At 37.7% G+C, this 18,554-nt stretch overlaps 1 protein-coding gene and 1 pseudogene across 4 annotated transcripts in view; one reads left to right on the top strand and one right to left on the bottom strand.

The window, feature by feature from the left end:
- Positions 1 to 12,798: 12,798 nt before the first annotated feature.
- Positions 12,799 to 13,417, top strand: LOC101390451 (ATP synthase F(0) complex subunit C2, mitochondrial pseudogene; annotated as a pseudogene).
- Positions 13,418 to 15,888: 2,471 nt separating this feature from the next.
- Positions 15,889 to 18,554, bottom strand: part of DENND6A (DENN domain containing 6A) — a 54,777-nt gene continuing 52,111 nt past the window's right edge. For all 4 annotated transcript variants that reach the window (XM_014793168.2, XM_087431211.1, XM_004419850.3 and 1 more), the window contains one exon: positions 15,889 to 18,133. In XM_014793168.2, the coding sequence (XP_014648654.1) occupies positions 18,002 to 18,133 (132 nt within the window). In that variant the 3' untranslated portion in view covers positions 15,889 to 18,001. The remainder of the gene's footprint in view (positions 18,134 to 18,554) is intronic.

Consider the following 18,554-nt stretch of genomic DNA (forward strand, 5'->3'; position numbering starts at 1 on the left):
TTCCGGTGCTGCCCGAACCACTGCGCCTGCGCACGAAAGGGATCGGCCAGCTTCGCTGACGTCCGCCTCTGGCCGCCGCCACCTCCCGGACGTGGCTTCTGGAGCGGGGTGAGGCCGGTTAACACCTGCGTACTGGGAGAGGGACAAAGTCCCACGATGCCTCGCTCCGTCTCTTCCAATCAGATTCAAGACAAGACGCTTCCGCCCGGATAAATGCATCCTGGAGTTTGTAGTCCTTGCTGCGGAAAAGGCGGGCTGTGCGTTATGGGTTAGGTTGTGAAGCTCCGTTTTTTCTGCTCCTTGGTCGTCGTCTTCGTAGTGCAACACTTAACTCCCTTTAAACGCAACCCGCTTGGGGGATTCCCCAGTCTCTTGAACGTACACGTTTTACTCACGGGACCAGACACTTGCCCTAGTTAGAGGGGGTGAAGGCGCGCCCTGCTCTCCCAAGAGATAAGCGGTTAAAAGCTGACGTGCAGTGGAAGAGACTGTGGCAACCGATTAAGAAGCTAGGCCTATACCCTTCGACCGCCACGCCAGGTCATATCCCTGATCCCGTGTCAGATCCCTAGCCAATGTCAACACGAGAAAGCTTCCAGACTTCCGACTGTTGCAGCTTTTGAAGAGAAGCCAACGAGGATGGCTTGCTTTTCTTCTATCTTCTCTCCCAGAAGAAGCACGGAAGATTTATTCCTTATGCCTCCTCACTTTAAAATTATTTATAATCTTAATGTTTTCCTGATTACAAAATAAGGTATACATCTTGTAAAAAAAAAAAAAAGTATAAAAAAGCAAGTTCCCCACAATCTTTGCCACCTCCCACACATTTCCTCCACACTGTTGGTGCCGTTGAGGATTAGTAGCGCCCCCTACTTCCACCTTTACCTTATTTAAGTCATGCTCTGTACAAAGTTTAAGGCTCTTGGAAAATACTTTCTTGACATCCTGACTAGATAAGTTCAGGCTCAAAGAATCATAACCGCTCTTGGTAGTTATGATTTCACATTTAATATTACTATTGACAACCCTCCTCCCTCACTTATCTGAAAGCACTAGAAAGGTAAGACTAGTCCATTTTTATATTCCATTATTATTTCCTGGACTTGCCACCATGCCACTCAAATATGGTTGAATGATAGAGGGATGGCTGATAAACTGTGGTATATCCGTACTATGGTATGCTATCAGGAGTTAGAATGGTGTAGAACTATAAATTCTTTTTTGTTTTTTTTTTTGAGGAAGATCAGCCCTGAGCTAACATCCATGCAAATCTTCCTCTTTTTGCTGAGGGGGACCGGCACTGAGCTAACATCTATTGCCAAGCCTCCTCCTTTTTTTTCCGTTTTTCTCCCCAGAGCCCTAGTAGATAGTTGTATGTCATAGTTGCACATCGTTCTAGTTGCTGTATGTGGGACGTAGCCTCAGCATGGCCGGAGAAGCGGTGCGTCGGTGTGCCTGGGATCTGAACCGGGCGGCCAGTAGCGGAGGGCACGCGCTTAACCGCTAAGCCAGGGGGCCGGCCCCAGAACTATAAATTCTAGTGAGAAGATCTCAAAGATACAGTTAGTGGAAAAAGCTAAATAATGACTGTAAAGTAATATAAAAATGTAGATTTCCCCTGGGTGTGTATGTGTAAATACAGAACAAGAACTTTGGAGTAGAATCTGCAGTAGTGGTAGTGGTTACCTGTTTAAACTGTGTGGAGGGAGAAGGGGGCCTTCCGAGGGAGTGAGGGAACTGATTACGGAGTGGTAGTCAAAAGAGAGCTTTACCTGTACTTTTAAAAATCTGCTTTATTGAGATATAAATTACAAGCAATAAAATTCACCAACTTTAAGTGTACAATTTGATGTATTTTAACAGTTTTATACAGTAGTGTAGCCAATACCATGATCATATCAATCATTTCTATTACCCCAAAAAGTTCTCTCATACTCCTTCGTAGTCATCTTCTTCCCTCACCTGCAGCCCCTGGCCAACCACTGATCTGCTGTTACTATAGCTTTGCCCCTTCCAAAATTTCATGTAAATGGAATCATACAGTATGTAATCTTTTGTGTGTGGCTTCTTTCTCCTAGCATAATGATTTTGAGATTCATCCATGTTATAGTGTGTATAAATAGTTTGTTCTTTTTTTATTGCTGAGTAGTATTTCATTGTTTGGATACACTACAATTTCTTTATCCATTCACCAATGGATGGGTTTTGAGTTGTTTAAAGTTTTGAGCTTTTATGAATAAAACTGTTTGAACATTTGAGTACAAGTGTTTGTACTCAAACACAATTTATTTTTACAAGATGAATTTATTCATGCACTACTAACATAATTTAAAAAATAATCTTTGAATTTGATGAATGACTTAACCACTGTTTGACATATATTTTCCCAGATTTTCCTCTCTGAAATACTACCATCTCTCTATAAATGTTAATGGGATCTTATACTGCTAAGAAACTCCTTTTTCAATTTAATAATATACTGTGGAAATTTTAAAATATCAGTACTTATAAATTAAACTCATTCTTCTTAAGAGCTGCATGCCACCTTATGCATGTAAGATAACGTAAACTGATCTATCAAATTGTAAAATGTGCATACTCTTTGATCCAAAAATTTCACTTCCAGGAATTTATGGTAACAAAAATTTCCCTCAAGTTTGCTATGTGGTACTTGTAAGATGTTCAAACAATGTTCATTACAGCATTGTTTGTAATGGAGAAAACTGGAAACATCAATTAAAAAAAATTTTTTTTTAATTCCCCCTTTGTTTCTTTACCTTACTGATCACTAGCCCAGATATTCCAATTGTGCTTTTGCTTTGCTACAATTCTATAAATTCACAACAATGATAAATTAAGAAAGTAATTAGAATCATTGCCAGGATAAAGATCTAATCTCTTTTCCTACAAGTGCTTACCTAGGCAGTTCTGTAGTTGCTTATTCCAACTGGTATACTCTGCAGGATGGGATTGAACAAGCAAAATTTGCCAAGTTTCAAAAAGAGTAAGCTTTTTTTTTTTAATATAATTTTCTTTCTTTCTTTTTTCCCCCCGAAGCCCCAGTAGATAGTTGTACGTCATAGCTGCACATCCTTCTAGTTGTTCTATGTGGGACGCGGCCTCAGCATGGCCGGAGAAGCGGTGCATCAGTGCACGCCCGGGATCCGAACCCAGGCCGCCAGCAGCAGAGCACATGCACTTCACCGCTAAGCCACGGGGCCGGCCCGAGAGTAAGCTATTTTGTATTGTTGAAGGCCTGCTGAGTAAAGCTGCATTTGGTAGAACTACCCCTCAGAAGTTGTAATTTCTCAGCTGTGACCCTGGACCATCAAACTTCTTTACTCAGGTGGATAAGGTAAAGTCATTTCATAGACAACACTAGGTTTATTCTGCCTTTTGGTTTTTTTTCTTAATTTCCAAATATTCCAGTAATAACATTCTTGAGGTGAAATTAAATGTAATTAAATATACAACATTTAAAGAACACCAGAGAAACGCAAAGGGAAAGCAATTGGTTTTCTGCTCTTTAAGCAATTTAATAGAAATGTTTAATTAATTTCTGGTATGAAGTAAAATAATACTTTATTTTGTAAAAACTTAAAGTCTATGCAGTTACCTAAGAGATCCACACATTTTCCTAGAATTTAACTTAAATGGAATTAAAGACTGTGTCTCCCTTGAGAAGAACCTTCCTTTGCACTGGAGATACATGTAAAGAATTGCTTAGCAGTTGAATAACTTAAAATTGCATTTTAGAAGCTTACTAGATTAAAAAACTGCTTCTATCTTTAGCCTTTATGTCTGCTGTGAGTTTATAGAATTTATATAGAATTCCTTAAATCAAGGGTCTTCTCAAATTGATTGTCTAAATTTCTCAGGACAAATGAAAATGGGTCCCTTTCCTCATAACTTCTTCCAAATCTTAATTCGTGTTTTCTGTTTAGTTAAGCAAAATAGATGGAAAAAGTTCTGATCTTCATCTCTAGCCTCCAAAACCTAAACCAAAAAAACAAATGAAATGTCAGAATAGATTTTTCAGATTTTCATTAAAGATAATGCTACACATCAAGTAGCTAATGAAGGTTACAAAACAGGATGTTGATGGCTGAATGAAATGTCTCTATTTTAAAGATAAGGAAAATCAGGATCACAGAGGTTAAGTAACCTGCCCAAGGTCTCACAGCTAATAAACAGTAGAACTGGGATAAGAACCCATTTCTTCTGATGTCAACACCCACAACCACTATGGTTACTGCCTTAGATGTAAAAATGAGAAAAGTGAGCCCCAGAGGAAAAAATTGCTATTGTTTATTGATCACCTACTGTGTACCAAGTCCTATACTTCATTTAATCTTAACAACTTTGAGGAAGGTGTGATAAGGTTGCCCTAAATCTAGAGCATGTGCTCATTAACAACACACTACACTAGGTGTTGTTTTCCTCATCTCTGATTTTTTTAAATGAGATCTTTTCAGTTACACATGTGCATATTTATGTTGCAGTCCCTTAGGTTTAATAACGTAATTATTTTTGCTGATTGTCGCATAAGACTGCAAGCTTCTTAAAGAAACTCCATCACCTCCTTTGAAATTTTCAAAGCACTTCAGTATGTATTCTATAAATAGTGCTAATATTTAATAGCAACTATGAATGTTATTGAGCATTTACTTTAGGCCAAGCATTGTATGTTAACATGCATTATCCCATTTAATCCTCTCAACAGTTTAGTCCCTGTCACTCACTTTGTTCTCTGCAAGAATGACTCGGTTCTGTTTCTAGTCCACTTGTTAGTTGTACAATAGTATAATTTTTGCCCTCATTTCCCCCAACCTCTGTAAACTCCATTTTGATATCATTCTCTAATTCATCACTGATCTTGTTTAAAGTTCACGTTCACTGAACACTGTTATTTATCTGCAACAGAGGAAGAGTATCAAAGAATCTTGTCCACCCACTTTCTCTTCCAGAAGGAGAGTGGTGTGTGAATTCCCAGGGTCTTTGGATAGTTTGGCCCAACCTGTTACCTCAGCAACTCAAAGTCTCTGCCATGAAGTTAAGACCTTTCCTTAGTTTCAGTGCCTTTTACTGTCTTTTTTTAAAAAAAAAATGTTTTATTTATTCCATTTGATTTTGTGGGAGGGACTGTATATCTGGATGTATGCCTTCATCTTTCTTAGGAGTCAGGGTTTTGTTTGTTTTTTAATAATTTTGGTAAACACTGCTGACTTGCAAGAGTATAAAGTCTGCCTGCCTTATGAAGTCAACATTCACCTACTTCCCCAATTTAAAATACTTCCCCTGGGGCCAGCCCTGTGGCACAAGTGGTTAAGTGCGCACGCTCCGCTGCGGCAGCCCGGGGTTCACCGGTTCGGATCCCAGGCGCGCACAGACGCACTGCTTGGCAAGCCATGCTGTGGCCGCATCCCATACAAAGTGGAGGAAGATGGGCACGGATGTTAGCCCAGGGCCAGTCTTCCTCAGCAAAAAAAAAAAAAAAAAAAAGAGGAGGATTGGCAGTTGTTAGCACAGGGCTGATCTTCCTCACAAAAAAATTAATTAATTAAATAAAATACTTCCCCTGCTTTATTTGTTTCATAAAGGTGGCATAAACTTTATACTTAAGTCTTAAACTATTTTAAATTTTCTTGCAGGAAACTTTTTAAAAATAAAGAATGCAACTGCTTGACTAGTTTCCTTCAAAATATTTATAGCAGTCACATTCCTGACTTCCAGAACTGGTACTCTGGTTTTCTGGATGCTTTAAAGCAGAGTGATTTTATGGTGGGTACACAGCTTGAGGCCACTAATTCTACTAAGATTTGTATATACCATCTAACATTTATAAAAGTTTCACGAAGAAATTATTACGTAAGGGCCGTCCCAGTGGCGTAGCGGTTAAGTTTGCGTGCTCTGCTTCAGTGGCCCAGGGTTTGCCGGTTCGGATCCTGGGCACAGACCTACGCACCGCTCATCAAGCCATGCTGAGGCAGTGTCCCACATACAGCAACTAGAAGGATGTAGAACTTTGACATACAACTATCTACTGGGGCTTTGGGGAGAAAAAAAAAAAGAAAACAGGAAGAAGATTGGCAACAGACGTTAGCTCAGGGCCAATCATCCTCAAAAACAAAAAAACAAAAAAAAAAAACAAAAAAAAAACAAAACCTGGGGCCAGCCCCGTGGCATAACGGTTAAGTGCTCATGCTCCGCTGCTGGCGGCCCGGGTTCAGATCCCGGGCATGCACCAACACACTACTTGTCAGGCCATGCTGTGGCGGCATCCCACATAAAGTGGAGGAAGATGGGCACGGATGTTAGCTCAGGGCCAGTCTTCCTCAGCAAAAAGAGGAGGATTGGCATGGATGTTAGCTCAGGGGTGACCTTCCTCACACACACATGCACACACACACACACATACACACACATACGCTAAAAAATAAATAAATAAATAAATATTTTTAAAAAATACTTAGATTAATGAGTAAAAGGAAAAAAAGAAATTATTAAGTATCTTAAAGCTAAATGTCTAAGACTACTATGTACCACAGCAACATTAATGAAAATAGGTTATTTCCCAAAACCTTCCTCCTCTTACCCAAATCTCCATCTATCCTGACTGTATGACTATCTCAAATGTCTAACAATTAATGACATATCTTCCATGCTACAAAACATCAAAATGAGAGAATTTATTTACAAAAATCTTTTTACTCCAAAAATTAGATTTACTGACTCATGTAATCCTTCTTCATGGTAAATGATGGTTGATAGTGTTAATGAAATAAATACCTAACAGTAAATTCATATATCTATATGATTCTCAAACTTTAACATCAGAATTCTTGGAGGGCTTGTTAATACCAGATTGCTACGACCCTCACTTCTAGTCAAGACCAAGTAACAAGGATCAGATTTACCCTCTCACCTAAAATAATCAAAAACAAAAACAAACCAGGCAAATATAAAAAACAATGGTTTTCAAGACACTGGACACCAGGCAATGAAAGATGATTCCTGAAAGAAAGAAAACAAATGCAGTGAGCCCTGAGCCTGAGATGGCCCCAGCTGATCGCCTTGAGAGTGTTTCCAGGACACAGCATAGAAAGAGGAACAGAGGGGTAACCTGGTGAACTCATTGAGCTGAAAAGTCTTTTGCAGAAACCAAACTTGAGCACCAAATTCCAAAGACGAGAGAGCAGCACAGAAAGAAAAAACCCTTGTATAGCAAGAGATTTGCAGAGGGTTCCCCCAGAATATTCAGCAGAGTACTCATCAGCACATACATGTGAAGAAACTACCCAAAGCCAAAGGAAAAACAATCAGAAAGGATGAAAGGGAACAGTGCCCAAGGTTCGTTGGGAATAATGCCTGTTCCCATCAGCCAGATTGAAAAAACTCATAATTAATGGCATAGCAAGTAGAGTACTCAACAAGTCTATAGCCTCAGTAATAAACAATAATTATTTCTACAGTGAGCCCTGCTTGGGACCTACCTAACATATCATAGAAGACCTGAAAGGACCAAACTGTTTCCAAGTAATTGGACTACATTCTGGAACAAAGCTCAAGAAGAAAGAACACAAAGATATCCAACACCCCAGGCCGGCCCCATAGCCCAGTGGTTAAGTTCAGCAAGCCCTGCTTCAGCAGCCTGGGTTCAGTTCCTGGGTGCAGACTTACACAACTCGTTAGTGGCCATGCTGTGGCGGCAACCTACCTACAAAATAGAGGAAGACTGGCACAGATGTTAGCTCAGGGAGAATCTTCCTCAGGAAAAAAAAAAAAAATCCAACACTCAACAAGGTAAAATTCTGGCATCTAACCTAAGATTATCAGGTATGTAAAGAGGCAGGAACACACAACCCATAATAATGAGGTAATCAATTGAAACCAACTCAGAACTGACACAGATGTTATCTTAAATAGAGACATATCGAAGGCATAAGAAAGACGTAAATTAAGTTCTAGAAATAAAATGTATATGATGAAAAATACACTAGATGGAATTAACAGCAATTAGACAACACATAAAAAAAGACTAATGAACTTAAAGGCATAACAATAGAAACTATCTAAAACGAAAACATAGAGAGAGAAGAGAGCAAAAAACAAAACAAAAACATGAAAAGCATCAGTGAGCTAGCTGTAGGACCAACTCAAGCAGCCTAACACATGAGTAATTGAAGTCCCTGAAAGAAGGGAAGAGGGACAGAAAAAATACTTAAAGAAATAATGGCCAAAAATTTTCTAAATGTGATCACAACTATAAAACCACGTATCAAAGAAGCTCAACTAGCCCCAAGAATAAGAAACATGAATAAAATTACATTAAAGCATATCATTATTAAATAACTCAAAACCAGTGATCAATAAAAAAATCTTAGGGGCCAGCCCGGTGGCGCAAGTGGTTAAGTGCGCGCGCTCCACTGCGGTGGCCTGGGGTTTGCCAGTTCGGATCCTGGGCGTGCACCGACGCACTGCTTGGCAAGCCATGCTGTAGCGGCGTCCCATATAAAGTGGAGGAAGATGGGCAAGGATGTTAGTCTTCCTCAGCAAAAAGAGGAGGATTGGCAGATGTTAGCACAGGGCTGATCTTCCTCACACACACAAAAAAAAAAATCTTAAAAGCAGCCAAAGAAAAAGAGATTTATTAATTACACAGGAACAAAGATAAAGATGACATCATATTTCTTTTTTTTTTTTTTATAATTTTATTTATTTACTTTTCTTCCCCCAAAGCCCCAGTTGTATGTCACAGCTGCACATCGTTCTAGTTGCTGTATGTGGGACTCGGCCTCAGCATGGCCAGAGAAGTGGTGCATCAGTGCACGCCCAGGATCCGAACCCGGGCCGCCAGCAGCGGAGCGCGCTCACTTAACCGCTAAGCCACGGGGCCGGCCCCTGACATCATATTTCTCGCTGGAAATAATACAAGTAAGAAGACAGTGGAGTAACACTTTAAAATACTGAAAGAAAAAAAAAAACAATCAGGAAATCTAAATACAGAAAAAATTCTTAAAAAACGAAGGCAAAATAAAAATATTTTCTGACATACAAAAGTTGAAAGAATTCATCAACAGCAAACCTGCACTACAAGAAATGTTAAAGGAAGTTCTTCAGGCAAAAGGAAAACGATACTATATAGATCTATGTAAAAGAATAAAGAGCACTGGAAAAGGCTAAGTATAAGAGTATATATGTAAGAATTTTTTCTTACTATTTAAACTTTTAAAAAGATAATTGACTAAACAAAAATAACAATGATGTATTGCGGGATTTACAACATATGTAAAAGTATAATTCACAAACAATAGTATAAAGGCTGGAAAGAGAAACAGAGGTACACAATTGCAGCATTCTTACTCGATACATAAAGTGGTATAATATCACTTGATGGTAGACTGATAAGTTAAAAATGTACACTATAAACCTTAAAGTAACTAACTACAATAATAAAACACAGAGTTAAACCTAATAATCCCACAAAGGAGATAAAATGAGACCATAAAAAATATTCCATTAATTCAAAAGAAGTCCGATAAAAAGGAAAAGGGGTACAAAGAGCCAATAAGACAAATAGAAAACAAATAGCAAAATAATAGATTTGAATCTAACCATATCAACAATCACATTAATTGTAAATAGTATAAACGCGCCAATTAAATGCAAAATTTGTCAAATTGGATAAAAAAAGCAAGAACTAACTATATGCTATTTATAAGAAAAGCATTTTAAATATAAAGACACAAATAGGTTAAGACTAAAAGTATGGAAAAGATATACCATGCTAATACTAGTCAAAAGAAAGCTAGAGTTCTATTAATATCAGAAAAAGTAGATTTTGGAGCAAAGTACATACAAATCTATAATTACTGTCAAGAGATTTCAATAGCCCTCTCTCAATAATTGATAGAACAAGTAGGCAGAAAATCAGCAAGGACGTTAACAATACTATCAAGAAACTTGACCTTACTGACATTTATAACACTCCACCCAACATACATTGTGTTCTCAAGTGTACCTAACACATTTACCAAGATAAACCATATTCTGGGCCATAAAACAAATCTTAATAAATTTAAAGGGATTCAAATCATACCAAGTATGTTCTCAGACCACAATGAAATGAAATTAGAAATCAATAACAAACAGATTTTTGGAAAATCTACAAATACTTGGAAATAACACTTCTAAATAACCCATGAATCAAAGAAATCCATATTTCTTATGGATTATATATATATATAATTATATATATATTTATTTTGGTGAGGAAGATTGGCCCTGAGCTAACATCTGTTGCCAATCCTCCTCTTTTTGCTGAGGAAGATTAGCCCTGAGATAATATCTGTGCCCATCTTCCTCTATTTTGTATATGGGATGCCTCCACAGCATGGCTTGATGAGTGGAGTGTAGGTCCATGCCTGGGATCTGAACCTGCGAACCCCGGGCCACCGAAGCGGAGCACATGAACTTAACCACTACACCACCGACCCAGCCGCCAGGAAATTATAAGGTATTTTGAATGAATGAAAATAAATATAGAATATATCAGAATTTATGGAACGCCACTAAAGCAGTAGTTGGGGGAAATGCACAGCACTAAAAACCCATATTAGCAAAGAAGAAAGATCTCAGATCAATGACTTCAGCTTCTACCTTGACAAGCTGAAAAAAAAGAAGAGCAAGTTAAAATCAAAGTAAGCAGAAAAAACAAGATAAAAGTAGGAATCAATGAAATGAAAAGTAGAAAAACAGAGAAAATCAATATAACCAAAATCTGCTTCTTTGAGAAGATCAATAAAATTCATAAGCCTCCAGTATCAGGAATGAGAAAAGTTACATCACTACAGGTTCTACAGATATTAAAATAATAATAAGAGGGGTCGGCCCAGTGGCATGGTGGTTGAGTTTCCACGCTCCGCTTCAGTGGCAGCCCAGGGTTCAAGGGTTCGGATCCCAAGCACAGACCTACACACTGCTTATCAAGCCATGCTGTGGTGGCGTCCCATATAAAGCAAAGGAAGATGGGCACAGATGTTAGCCCAGGGCCAGTCTTCCTCAGGAAAAAAGAGGAGGATTGGCAACAGATGTTAGCTCAGGGCTAATCTTCCTCACACACACACACACACACACAAACCTACAGCTAATATCATATTTAATGATAAAGGCTGAATGCTTTCCTTTAAGATTAGGAACAAGACAGAGATGTCCATTCTCCCCGATGCTATTCAACATTGTATTGGAGGTTCTAGCCAGTGCAATCAGGCAAAAATAAATAAATAAAAGTCATCCAGATTGGAAAGAAGTAAAACAGTCTTTATTCATAGATGGCATGATCTTCCATGTAAAAAATATGACAGAACCTCCAAAAATAACTACTAGAACTAATAAAGCTGTTTAGTACAGTTGTGGGATATAAGATCAGTATACAAAAATCAACTATAGACTAGTATTTTGAACTGAACTTTTGAATGAAAAATTGAAAATTGAATTTTAAAAAAATGCTATCATTTACAACAATACCAAAACTATGACAGGCTTAGGGATAAATCTCACAGATGTGAAAGATTTGTACCCTGAAAACTACAAAATATTGCTGAGACAAATTAAAGAACACAAAAATAAATAGATATACTTTGTTTACGGATCAGAGGACAATATTATTAAGATATCACTTCTGGGGCCGGCCCAGTGGCGCAAGCGGTTAAGTGCGTGCGCTCCGCTGCAGCGGCCCGGGGTTCGCCGGTTCGGATCCTAGGCACGCACTGACGCACTGCTTGGCAAGCCATGCTGTTGCGGCATCCCATATAAAGTGGAGGAAGATGGGCACGGATGTTAGCCCAGGGCCAGTCTTCCTCAGCAAAAAAAGAGGAGGATTGGCAGATGTTAGCACAGGGCTGATCTCCTCACACACACACAAAAAAGATATCACTTCTCCTCCCAATTTGTCTATAAATTTAATACAATCCCAATCAAAATCCCAGCAGGAATTTGTGCAGAAATCCGTAAACTTCTGCTTCTTCAAAAGACACTGCTATGAAAATGAAAAAATAAGTCACAAACTGAGGGGGGAAATCTTTGCAAACCATATTCTCTGAAAAAGAATTTGTATCAAGAATACATAAACTCTCAAAACTCAACCATTAGAAATTAAACAACTCAATTTTTAAAATGAGCAAAAGATTTTAACAGACACTTTATCAAAGAACATATACAGATGACTAATAAGCACACAAAAAGATGTTCAACATCACAAGTCATTAGGGAAATGCAAATTAAAATCCCAATGAGATAACAATACAAGCCTATTAGAATGGCTAAAACTAAAAAGGCTGACCATACCAAGTGTTGGTTAGGCTGTGTAAAAACTGGAACTCTCATACAGGGCGGTGGAAACAAATTAGTACAACCACTTTGGAAAACAGTTAGTCATTTTCTTAAAAAGTTAAACATTCACCTACCATATGATCCAGCAATCCCACTCATATCACTCCTAGGTATTTACCCAAGAGAAAAGGAAAAACGTGTTCATAGAAAGATTTGTACACAAGTGTTCATAGCAGCTTTATTTGTAATAGCCAAAAACTAGAAACAACCCAAATATCCATCAACAGGTGAGTGGATAAGAAATTTGTGTTACAGCCGTACAAGGGAATACTACTCAGCAATTTTAAAAAATGAACTATTGATCATGCAACATGAATGAATCTGAAAATCATTATGTTGAGTGAAAGAAGTCAGACCACTCTCTGCACTGGGAGCAGCTCCCCTGCCACAGCACCCCACTCCCTGAAAATGTACACCTGTACCAAATTTGTGTCCACCCACCCCCTGGTCAGGAGCACCTCTCAGCTGCTGAGCCAACCACTGTCTGCAGTAGTACTGAAACGACCCGAGATACTGACAGATAAGAGACTCAAGAGCTGGGCAGCCTCACGTCCCAACCTCACTTATCCCTAGCCATAACTTCCAAATCAGTGCCATTTCAAGAGACACTGACACAGCAGCCAAGTTCCCTGGGGCTGCAGCTGCCACAGTCAGGATGGCTGGCTCTGGGGCTGGGACTGGGAATGTTTGGGAGCCTCATCATTGGTTATGCCAGGAACTCTTTTCTGAAGCAACAGCTCTTCTCCTACACCATTCTGGCCTTGCTGCCTCAGAGCCCATAAGGCTCTTTTGCCTGATGCTAGCCTTCCTTTTCCATCCTCTTCGCCATGTTAATGGAACCCTCTCCACCTCCCATAGTTCTTTCTCCCATGTCTTATCTGCCCTGTATGTTCCTTTTCCTATACCTCCCCAGGCAGCCTGGGAAAAGTGGTTGGCTCAGGGTTTGGCAGAGGGAAGACAAATATATACTGTATTAATAAGACAAGAAAGAAAAAGAACATCAAGAAAAGAAGTACACACTGTATGATTCCATTTATATAAAACTCTAGAAAATTCAAACTAATCTATAGTGACAGAACACAGATCAGTGGCTGTTTGTGAGAGGGAGGGGCAGGAAGGAGCGTAAAGAAGCATGAGAAAATTTTTTGGAGGCTGACAATTGGTATGTTCCTATCTTGACTGTGGTGATGGTTTTATGGGTGTATTCAAACGTCAAAACCTATCAATTTATACACTTTAAATGTGTTCAGTTTATTCTATGTCACTTATATTCAATGAAGCTGTTTTTTAAAAACACAAATGGCTGGGTTCTACCACCAGAGCCTCTGGCTATAAAAATATTTATCCACTAAATCAAAATCAATCGTTTCAATAGTTTCCTACTGAAGTCTAAAAATCTATTCACTTACGAGCAACTATGACAACTCTGGAATATAAAGTTACTATTTTTGAAAAGTATCTCAGTCAACCTAGAAGCAAATGTATTCATACTGGTTGATACGGAAAAACATGAGGAACAGGAAAAAGATGAAAGATCCACAAAGCTTACCTTTCTAATGGCTAAGCAGAAAAGGTATTATAATGGCAAAGAGAATAGCAAGGCGAAAATAAACAGAAGAACCCAAGCCAAACGGTAACACTAGTAAAATGAAATGAGACCTATGATTATTAAACAATAATAATCTTAATTTGGAGAGGCATAATATGGCATTCAAGTAACGGGAAGAAGAGAAAGGCTGGTGTTCAAAAGTACAGAAGTAACACTGGAGAATAGGATATAGCAGAATTCTACTGCCATCTTTTTTTTTTCCCCCCTCAACATTTATGCATCATGAGATAGGCATTGGTATAACTGCAAAATAAATGTCATAAACCTATTTCATTAACCAATCATCAACTTAAAACTTGTTTTTCTAAAAACTGGTTAGATGTGGGATAAATTTTAGGAATCATGATTCTGTATCTTGTATCAAACTGCCTACCTATTTCAAACAAACTGAGAAGTATAATTTGAAAAAATTCTAGGAGCTTTATTTTATTAAAATGTTAATTTCTATTGATATAATAATAAAATACCATAATTCAACCCAATTGTACACGGCAAATAAGTATTAGATCTTAGATATATGAAGGGATATCGTTATTAATGATAATTTAGTCATTATTGAGTTATATTTTGATAATTATCCATAATTAGAGACGACTTTTGTCTTCTTCAATTATCTGTTTTTAGAGAACTAATATTAGAAAGTTAGTAATTAAATTTTTTTCCCCAAGTTATGCTAAAAGGAGAAAGTTAGTAAAATTCAGGTGTATAAAAACAGATGAATTAAGAGCAAACGGGAAAAAAGGACAAATTTTAATGGTATATTTTTTATTATTTTTTATTTATTATTTTTTTTTTTGTGAGGAGGACTAGCCCTGAGCTAACATCTGATGCCAATCCTCCCCTTTTTTCTTGAGGAAGATCGGCCCTGAGCTAACATCCATGGCATCTCTTTTATTTATTTTTTTTTATAATGATCTTTTTTTTTTTTATAATTTTATTTACTTATTTTTCCCCCAAAGCCCCAGTAGATAGTTGTATGTCACAGCTGCACACCCTTCTAGTTGCTGTATGTGGGACGTGGCCTCAGCGTGGCCGGAGAAGCGGTGCATCGGTGCGCACCCGGATCCGAACCCGGGCCGCCAGCAGCAGAGCGCGTGCACTTAACCACTAAGCCACGGGGCCGGCCCCATGGCATCTCTTTTAAATGTACTGAAATATTTTATAGTATACTTTGATGGATATTACCCAGTAACTTCAAAAAGGAGTAACATCCAATATATTTTAATACTAACAAATAAATTAAAATCCAAGGATACTATCATATACCTGCTACTTTTAAAAAGGAAGAGGAAGAAATAAAAGTAATTTGAGATTTAAGGTTAAAAAAGAAAAAGTAGCAAATGAAGGAGAATTTAACAATACCTAGATTACTAAGCTAAAAAATTTTCATCAGGGGCTGGCCTGGTGGTGTGCTTGTTAAGTTTGCGAGCTCCACTTCGGTGGCCCGGGGTTCGCTGGTTCAGATCCCAGGCACGGACCTACATACCACTTATCAAGCCATACTGTGGCAGACATCCCACATATGAAGTAGAGGAAGATGGACAAAGATGTTAGTCCAGGGCCAATCTTCCCCAGCAAAAAGAGGAGGATTGGCAACAGATGTTAGCTCAGGGCTAACCTTCCTCACAAAAAGAAAAAGAAAAAAAATTTCATCAGAACATTTCATAAAATCAATACACTGCTAGGAAGGATATGAAATCACTTAACTGATCTGTCTGTTATTAAACTGGACTATTCACCTGTCCATAGTGAAGTAAAGAAGGTTTTCATTTGAATCAAAACACAAAAAAATAAGTTAGGAAGTAAAAGGAATCCCATAATGCAGAAGTTTCATTTACCATGCATTTTTTCAAGCATTCCACTCAGAAATAACACAAAAGACATCCAAGTGCTTTAAAATCCAAGGCCTTTAATTCAGTTTTTGGTAATGACCATAAATGCCTTCACAAAACCTCTTTTTCACTGAAACGAAGGCAGTAGGCATTACATAACACCCTGAAAGCAGTGATCTCTTCTGATGCTGGTGAAGATAAACTATTAAGCGGTAGGTTTTAGATCTTAACAATATCACCTCAAAAAAAAGAAAAAAAAAGGACAACTCTGAAAATAACACAAAAAATAAAGTTACCAGTCAGTCTTTCTCAGGTTCCCAATGCAATTTTAAGCTATTGTTACAAGTACATAATTTGAAATTAATAGATAAACCGGGTAAGTATGATATGGTTTTCAACATGTGTTAGGTTTTAGTTAAAATGTAGTAAATATGAAGATACCATTATTATGATAAGTGGCATCCTTTGCTACTCTTTAGCTGTGCAAAATAAACTTGAAATGATACATCCTGTAGTGGTATAATTTAAAAGATCCTTGATATGACACTAATTCAAATTCTAGTCACAAATTGCATATAAACTGTATTATTAAAATACACCTTTTTGAAAAATAATAAGATGACCATTTACACCTAAATAAGGTTTCCCAGGAAGATATGAAATACTTCAGCATATAAAAGTAGTTGCCCCTTTTCCCTCAGGACAACTGTTGTTTCACAAAATAACTCATATGATCCAAGGCAAATAATTTCTTTCAATGCCATATTATTTCTATGACTTTGAGGTATGCTTCAAGAGACTGCATCCATGAGAAAAGGGCACATTTGGGTATAAGACCACAGTTACAAACATGAGACTTTCTTGGGTGAGGGGTGCCCTCAAGAGTTACATTAACAGAAAACAAGAGATAGCTTTTGAAGCCATTTCTTTCACAAACACATACAACTAAATTTGGTTACTTAGAAGCTATTTACATATGTGCTATGTCACGTGTGCCTATTTTAAATAGTGGCTTCTTCGGGACACTCCTACTCAAACACACACCAAGCTACTGAACCACAATCTTCTATTTTTGGCAAGGTAGTATAGTTTAAACAAAACAGAAACAAACAAACAAAAACACAACAAAAAACTTGCTATAACAGTGATTCAGGCAGAAGTTCCCATGTCAAATGACAGTAGGGAAAGTGTTCTGAGAAATTTTAATTTGGGGGAAAAAAGCCCTACCAAACAAATAATGCTGGAAATCAATCATATAATCACTCAAATGAGTATCACATAAAAGGTTTACGAATGCCTTTGAAATAAAAATAGTTCAGTTTAAAAAACAGCTGATTATGAGGTTTATAATTAGAATGTCTTTGAAAAACATCCAAGCTAATTAACTTAAACATGCCCAATTAGTAAGGGGTAAGAGAAAATAAATTTTTCCATAATTAATACTAGATGCCTTCTTGCCTTTGGAGAAATTGATAAGATTAACTTTGAAAATGGTATAGAAAATAATGAAATGAAACATACATGACAATTGAAAAAAAAGACAAAACACCATGCCACTACTAATAAACACAATGGGAGGCAAGAAACATATTTTTAAGCAATGATTACTCAAAAAAATGCCTTATAAAATTACATATCATAATCAAGTTAAGAAAAAGCTTCAAGACTAGCAGCTGGGCTTTGTGAAACATGTAGGACAACGGAAGGCACTACAAAAGCAATAATTATTTCTAATTACAATCGGACAGTTCAGTCTTTTCCTTCTTCTTAAGAAGATTAGCCAGTGTGAATGTTATTTTTATATCCCCCTGAGTTTTAACATGATTGGGCAAAGCAGCACCAATTTAAAAAAATATCTGCAATGCCAGCACTGCAGTTTGGAATCATGTATACTGATGGCCCCACAAGTCTCTCATAAGAGCACTTTAGAACATGATTAAAAATATAGAAATGCCTTTCGGTGTTTCAGTATTAAAGTGGAACAACCACAGACATCCATTTTTAAAAATAATGCACTAAAAAGGTTTGTTCATACGGTACAGTCTTTCCACCCTGTAGCTAGCATTCACGGCTGTTTTCCACTCCGAGAGATCTCTTTTGTGTGTCTTGTTGAGATGTCAGTATGCTTCATGGTACACAATCCTTTTTGGCTGGAATATCCTGGCAAATATCATGTCATGCCCGTTTTGAGCAGTATGCCTTGTAGGTCGTCTGGCAATGCTAAGATAATTGCATCTATGTGTGTCCGTAACTTTTCCATAGTGTCAGGTTTCACAGGTAAATGCTCTCGATCGGCCTGCAACTACATAAGGAATATTTGGAAGCATTTAAATTATCCTCCGAGTCCGTATTAATACATTATATTCTCTAAATAAACAGTTTCAATGGTCCAATGATTTGGAAACTTCAGACTTAGACCAATTTACAGAAACTGTAAAAATGCAAAGAACATGCCATTTAAACAATACATTGTTGAGTTCAACAAAAAACTTCTATGTAAATTAGCATACCTACACATACTACGAAGTATTAAATATAAGTGACAATGTTTTTTGTAGAGCTCATTAGATTCCATGTAAATACTTATTTATTTATTTATTTATTTTTTTCCCCCAAAGCCCCAGTAGATAGTTGTATGTGATAGCTGCACATCCTTCTAGTGTACTGTATGTGGGACACGGCCTCAGCATGGCTAGAGAAGCGGTGCGTTGGTACGCGCCCGG

Source organism: Ceratotherium simum, chromosome 5 (assembly GCF_057802395.1).
Source record: "Ceratotherium simum simum isolate JZ-2026a chromosome 5, ASM5780239v1, whole genome shotgun sequence".
NCBI classification, from domain to species: Eukaryota; Metazoa; Chordata; class Mammalia; order Perissodactyla; family Rhinocerotidae; genus Ceratotherium; species Ceratotherium simum.